This window comes from Ciona intestinalis, chromosome 9, assembly GCF_000224145.3.
Source record: "Ciona intestinalis chromosome 9, KH, whole genome shotgun sequence".
Taxonomy (NCBI): Eukaryota; Metazoa; Chordata; class Ascidiacea; order Phlebobranchia; family Cionidae; genus Ciona; species Ciona intestinalis.
In genome coordinates this window covers 523,734-530,949 of record NC_020174.2, presented here as the reverse complement: position 1 = coordinate 530,949, position 7,216 = coordinate 523,734, and the positions used below count along the sequence as shown (strand labels likewise).

The 7,216-nt window shown below is 36.1% G+C and overlaps 1 protein-coding gene across 1 annotated transcript in view; it reads left to right on the top strand.

The window, feature by feature from the left end:
* The first annotated feature begins 451 nt into the window (after window positions 1-451).
* The window catches only part of LOC100182635 (anion exchange protein 2), a 17,254-nt gene continuing 10,489 nt past the window's right edge, over window positions 452-7,216 (top strand). The window contains exons 1-9 of the mRNA XM_026835812.1: window positions 452-572; window positions 884-1,022; window positions 1,683-1,767; window positions 2,295-2,416; window positions 2,972-3,134; window positions 3,813-3,948; window positions 4,291-4,332; window positions 6,033-6,192; window positions 6,757-6,883. Coding sequence (XP_026691613.1) covers window positions 1,002-1,022; window positions 1,683-1,767; window positions 2,295-2,416; window positions 2,972-3,134; window positions 3,813-3,948; window positions 4,291-4,332; window positions 6,033-6,192; window positions 6,757-6,883 — 856 coding nt within the window. The 5' untranslated portion in view covers window positions 452-572; window positions 884-1,001. The remainder of the gene's footprint in view (window positions 573-883; window positions 1,023-1,682; window positions 1,768-2,294; window positions 2,417-2,971; window positions 3,135-3,812; window positions 3,949-4,290; window positions 4,333-6,032; window positions 6,193-6,756; window positions 6,884-7,216) is intronic.

The following is a 7,216-nucleotide window of genomic DNA, read 5'->3' as shown; positions in this document are numbered from 1 at the left end:
TTCAGGAGCCCCAGGTAAAGTTCAAATAGTTTACTCTCTATCTTCACCTAGTGTCAAAAATACTGGTACAGGTACAATCAATCATATAGTAGAGTGGGGAAGATGGGACACCTTTTCATACTATTTTCTTGTCCCATTTGGTAACAATTAAATAAAATTCAAAGAATTATAAAACCGTATCGTCACAACTCCCATAGACAACTGTTAAACATTTAAAACCCGATCAGACGCTTGGATATTATGTGCTAAAGGTGTCCCATCTTCCTTTATCCTACTATATAAAGTTCTTAATACCATTTAGTAACATTGCCGATTAAATGTCCACTTTCCATACCCCACCCACTACCAAAACGACTGGAACAGAAGTCCCTATTTCATATATGATATTATATATATCCTTAACTCCCTAATTAATTCCAACCAACCACCCTCCACCCTCACCTAGTGACACTCCCAGGAGACGACGCATCTACGAAGAGTTTGCCTCGATCACGATCACGATCTTCCTCATCGTCGTCGTCGTCTTCGTCCGAGTCGGAAACTGAAACTCAATCTGAGGTTCCAGAGATCAGGTGTGCATTGCTATGGTGATGTCGTGATGATGTCATTTTTATGCACAAAATGTAGTTTTATTCTGTAATGCTTAGTCCTGTAGTATGCTATGTGTATAGCTTGGGGTTAATGATAGTATTCTAAGTAGAAATATTCATAATATACATTGTCAGTTTTTTTGTATGCTCTGATGGTAAATATTTTCCTCTAAAACCCTTTTTGCTGGTAAAACTGTATGATCAAGCCCTACGGGTGTGTTGTACATCCGTATATCTACATATGTCCTCACCAAACTAATAACAATGGTAACATTTACAAATTATTTTCCCAGTGTTCCCGAATCGAGTAAAACAGCTACTGAAAGCCACAAGAAACGTCACAAACGGCATCACAACCATCATCATAAACATAAACGAAGGCACAAGCATGAGGATGCATTGCAACGTAGAATGTCCGGCAATAAAGTCAAGGTAAATATTGTGCAATACTTGGTGCAGATATGTGGTTACATGTGTATCGTAACTGAAGTATACCGGGTTTAATGTTTGGCTCCGATGCTATTGACTGTGTATGTGCCTTTGGGCAAGACAGCAGATTTGCTGGTCACTAAACAGGTTCTATCACCCTGGGTGTTGAAGTAATATATAAACTCCGGCCTAATACTCAAGTCATTATTACGTGCCACGCAGTGGAACTTCACCCACCAAGAATAGAACGCAACATGGAAAAAAATATTTCATTTATTTAACAATAGATGCCTTTTAGATCACAAATTCTAGTGTTCATATATATGCCTCCAATAGTTATCAAGGGGTTGTAGCACCCTAAGTGTAATACGCCAATTCTGGCCTAAATCTCTGGTCCTAGGCATGCCTCACTGTGAGACTTTACCAACATTTATTTAACATTAGATGCATCGATTCGCCACTTATAGTTTTAGTTTAGAGCGGATGCATATTGTTGTATTGCGAGCAGTAAACTAATAGGGCCAATGAACACAAGACGTGGTATTTATACAGCAGATAAAAGAAAAAGGCACCCTACCCTTGTATGCTTCGGCGCACACACATGTGAGGGGCCGCCACAATTCATATATATACAGTTGTAGTAGCTTATGTTATATATTGTAGGAAATGGATAGTTTCAAAGTTCCTAAGATTGTAATCGGAGATGATGATGAAGATTTAGGAGGAGCCGCTATGGATGAGATTAAGAGTAAGTTGTGTGGGGTTGTATGTTCCCCGGGGTGCCAGGTGCTGGCCTCACCCATGTAGAACTGAAAACATACACAAAAACACTTATGATCTGGTTCTATGAAAACGTAACAAACAAAAATCAAGTCCAACCACTACTAGTAATAAATATATTTCTCCTAAATGGCATCGTCAGTCTCTGCAAAAGAGGCGTATAAAAATACAGCAACACTTAAATTTTTAAATAGAGTAGTCACCATATCTGGGTATAAAACATAATGTTCCTTTGCCAGGCCTCGAACCCGAAAGCTGTGTGGGGTTATTGGTGGCATCTGGTCTAAATCTTGTATTACATCCTATGCTGTAGGACTTAAAATAGAAGCTTAAAATACATGCATAAAAGTAATATGGGGTAGATTTTAAAAGGTTGCATGGAATATAGCTTTTTTTGGTTTTCTACTTTTTATGAAATTTAAATTTGGTCTAAATTTCACTCTTGTTCCTAATTGGTTGGTTGGAATCTTGTTGCTAAGCAAGGCATAAACGCAGGTCACCGATTGGAGGACCAACCTGGGATCCGGAAACATCTTTTGCATCGACCAGTGAAGAAGAGGAGAGTCAGGAGGAAGTTAAGAAGAAGTATGATAATAATCCTCATGAGGTATAGCGGTGTCTAGATGTATTGATTATTAATAATAAACAGCTACCATTGTGATCGTGTGGGCTTGGGGAAGACACTTATCAGTAATTGGTCCAACCCAGTGGTCACTAATGGGCTGTTTAATTTGTCAGCCATACAGAAAAACAATCACCTACAAAGTTACATACGTGGTAACTTGTAAGCGGGCACCGGCATATGAAACAGAACACACATGTTATAACGAATGTCCTTGCCCCACCAAAGCAATTATTTTTATTCATTAACATAACCGACATCGAGGTATTATTTGAACTTTATGTGTTAGTATTAGTTTACAAACTTGCATATTAACAAAACCTTCCACCACCACACAGGAATATAAATGGTGGCAACATCAGTAGAACATATACACCATGTATACAGTCTAATGCATATATGTATAAAACTTAATATTAATCCAACCTCTAGGTATTTGTTGAGCTCGATGAATTAGTATCTGGTGAATCACATTAGTTTTACTTCATGCACTTTCATATTACAACACATTCTTTGTGCGTACATTTATACATCCCCCTCTCCCCTCCAGGTATTTGTTGAGCTTGACGAGTTAGTATCTGGTGAATGGAAGGAGACGGCTCGTTGGATCAAGTTTGAGGAGGATGTGGAAGAATCGCAGATGTGGGGAAAACCTAGGGTGGCCTCGCTATCTTTTCATAGTTTGTTGGAACTTAGAAAAACTATTGAAAAAGGTGGGTTGGGTGGCTTAATTGTTCTGTATATAACTTGTATTATATATGTAATAGTGTAGCCGTCGCATAATGCTGTATTGCGAGCGGTAAACTAAGAGGGCGAATGAAAAAGACGCGGTATTTATACGGAAGATAAAAGTGAGAAAACGGCAATCATGTACGTGTCGGCACACACACACGTGGCAGGCTGCCACAATAGTTTCATTACACCAAGTTTGTTGTTCCTTTAAACCAATTGCGAGAAATTTGGGTTGGAATAAAGTTCTTTATATTTCTCTTTGAATCTGTCAATATTAGTTTTATTTTGTTTTAAGACTAGTATCACCACGCCAAGGAGGTTAATAAACCAATTCTAACCTTCATGTGCCTCACCCTTATAAAATAGAATCTCTATTATTGAGTATGTATAATCTGCCTCAGTGGGGTCTATATGGTAGCACACTGGGTGTTGGGGTAATAGACCTACACCCCAGGTCTCAGGTGTGTCTCACTGAAGACCTCACACTTATAGAATAGAATCTCTATTATTCGGTGTCTATAAACTGCCTCAGTGGGTCTAGATGGTAGCACCCTGGGCGTTTGGGTAATAGACCTAAACCCCAGTTGTCAGGACCATACCTCACTATAGTACCCATATATAACAGTCACTACAACAATACTTAACCACATTAAACACAGGAGCTGTAATGTTGGATGTTGATCGCGACAACTTGACGGATGTAGCGAATGATGTGGTGGCCGGTATGGTGGAGACCGGGCAAATAAGAGCCGAGGATCAAGGAAATGTGTTGAAGGTGTTGCTGTCCAAGCATAAGTAAGTGACTGGTGTGTTTGTGTGTTATTTTGGTGAATTTTATGCCAGAGATTTTATTCTATAAAAATGATGTCTTCAGTTAGGCACACCTGAGACCTGAGATGTAGAATACATGCCCCTAATGCAACATTCTAAAAAGCCGGGATAGAGAATAAAATTGTGTAAGGGGTCAGTTCTGGTAAAATTATCAGATCCTGGGTGTGCCTTTGAGACTTAAACCCACGTGTAAAATAATTGATAAAGTGATAAAATCTGGTTGTAGCCCTGGTTTTAATAATCGATTAGATTTACATAAATACTACATAAAGGCGACAAAATATTGTTATTTCACACGTGATACAGCTACCAGGAGGATACCCATCGTAGCAACAGGAAAGACAAAAGGTTCAAGGCATGCTTTTACTTTGCAAGCTTATCTACTTGCATTTATAACCTATTCCCATCATAGTATTGGCTTGAGGCTTTTCAATGAATCTTGAATGAGATTATGTCGTATTCTTGTGATTATGACATCATAACTTTGTATTGTTGATTGTTTTTATGATATAACAATATAAACTAATTGTTCATTAGTTTCAAAACATTCAATATATTCTGCCTGCCATGCCCAGATTTTTTGAATAGTTTTTTAAAAAGATCAGATAACTAAAACAATTCTACTATGAAAGCAAAGTATTTTAAAAAGTTAAAACCATTTGTACTAAAAACAGAAACATGTTCTTTGATTTTTACTTTATAATATATCATCATCATTTTAATATAAAGCTCATTGCTACTTGTTAAATCAAACATGTCTGATTGATTTGTGTTAGCAGCATTTAAATATTAACAACAAAACAGCAAATACACATGTGTGGACTAATGTAATGTAGTGTAGTGTGGGTTTAGATGCTTTTAGTGTTTTTATAGTTTAATCAATATGCTTGGTATTAGGTAGTTATTTTTTTTACTGAAATGTATTTAATGTTAGATGAGACTAGAGTGAGTTATATAGTAGGGTGGTGGGAAGATGGGACACCTTTAGCACATAATTTCCAAATATTCTAATCTTGTTTTGAACAACCAACAACGGTTTATGGGAGTCATGAGGATACGGTTTGATAATTCTTTAAATGTTGTTTGTTTACTACCAAATAGGACGTGAAAATAGATTGAAAAGGTGTCCCATCTTTTCCCACCCTACTATATAAAGACCAGCTTGGTACTTGTCACACTCACTCTTGTCTCATCTATGATGGTTAAAGTTGATAAAATTGTAGTTTATGATGAAATAGTAATATCTTTGTGATGATTTAATGCATCTTCGTTTGTGCTCTAGTTGCTTTTGCACTCTATGTACAATTGTAAACACCAATCAAATGCCTGCGTTTAGTCACATGACAACCTTGACATGGTTGCCTTAAATGCATGTCGAGCTATGACGTCGAATGGGTTGCATATTTAGGAACTTATATTTTTAGGTTTATAAATCCACATAAACACAATGTTATGTGGGTCCAACTATAATATTAATCCTTTTTCAATAGTTCATTGTGTTTTTTTTAACATTAATGTGTCCAACTATCCATGATAAAAAGTCATCTCATTCAATTAAACTTCCAAACTTTATCATTTATTTAACTGACAAGTTTCAACTGTTTATAATATTTATGAGTTCCAACAAAACAAATACAGCAACCATGGTTATGCTTACATGTTTCATTTATTTCAACAAATATTTATTTTCTAATTCCCTTCATAAACTATCATAAAACATGATTCATGTTAACAATAATATTATCATTTAATTTATTAATTCTAATTCAACCTGTAGTGTGCAAAGCATTCAAACCAGAGGTGCAAACCTTTGCAACTCTGTCTAAACACAATTGTTGTAACATAACTTTAGACAACAAAGTGCCAAACCAAGTTTTTTTTAGAAATACAAAAGTATAGTTTTTTAACATTATGAGACTTCCCATTATAGTTGACAATATATCCATATATTTTTAGACATCTTACTTCTAACTATTTACAATGGGCCAAATCATGTGCTCTTGTCAAATAAAACATAACCACATACTAAAAATAGCTTTATCCTCCAGACACCTCGCCCCACAAACCACGTTCCCGTACAATCTCTCACAAGCAAGTTTCAGTAGTTTCTTCAACCCGAGTTATGGCTCAAAGTTGAACACCGCCGGTCACTCTGGTGAAACATTGGACGTCTCGGAACCGCTGATAAGATCTCACAGCGATATGGAGGCAGGAGAATGTTTTAATAATAAATCTTATTGACTTTAATATTAAACTGCAAAACTGTATTTAATCACAATCATGTTAAAAGCATTAAATTGAAACTGAAAAAAATTCCATTGAATTAGAATTACATGAAAATGCATCAAAACTTTAGCTTGACCAATTTGAGGAACGTTGTATTAAAGTTAAATCTATTATGTAATAATACATTAAAGTTTAAGTCTAGAAAGTTTTTAAACAGTTTACAAAACTAAATTTAATTAGTAACAAGCCCACTCAGATGCGTTTGGGGTGGGCCGTCACCCAAATTATTTATCAAAAACCATGGTGACATAAGAGAATTGAACAAAAGCCATGTTATCTGAATTAACTTATACTTTCAGAAGCCCTTGGTCTTAAAATCCAGCCCTGTCTCCTACAGTGTTTAACAACTTATCATTTTTCCTACACGCTTCATAACCTTGTATTTGTATATTTGATAAGCACTGATTCGTAAAAACCTAGCTACAACATTATTCAATAACTTCTCATTTTCTCCCTTTTAATTTATTCTTGAAACCCACTTAACAGAAAGGGGTCCACAGCAGTGCAAGTCATGGTGGCAACATATCAAGCATACCAAGTGGACCATCAGCAAAGGAACTTAAGATTATGAAGAAGATTCCAGAAGGAGCAGAGGCTACTGCTGTGTTAGTTGGTGAGTTATGTGTTGGTTGGTGAGTTGTTGGTTGCAGATATGTGAATTTACCCCCATTAAATGACTAAAATGTCACAAATCAGCCGCTTCTAATTTTATTTTTTTACTTTTTTTGATACAGAATACAAATATCACATGATTTTTACATTTTTCAACCTTCAAATTTGTTTTTGGGCCCAAGTTTTTCTGTAATTTACCGAAAAACATACATTTTCCCTATACCCACTGTGTTATTTTGAACCCAAATTGCCGTTCAATTTGTGTTTTACGTAACAATGGGTTGGACTACTCGTATTTCTATGCCATGGTGTTGTATATGCGTTGGTTTGATAT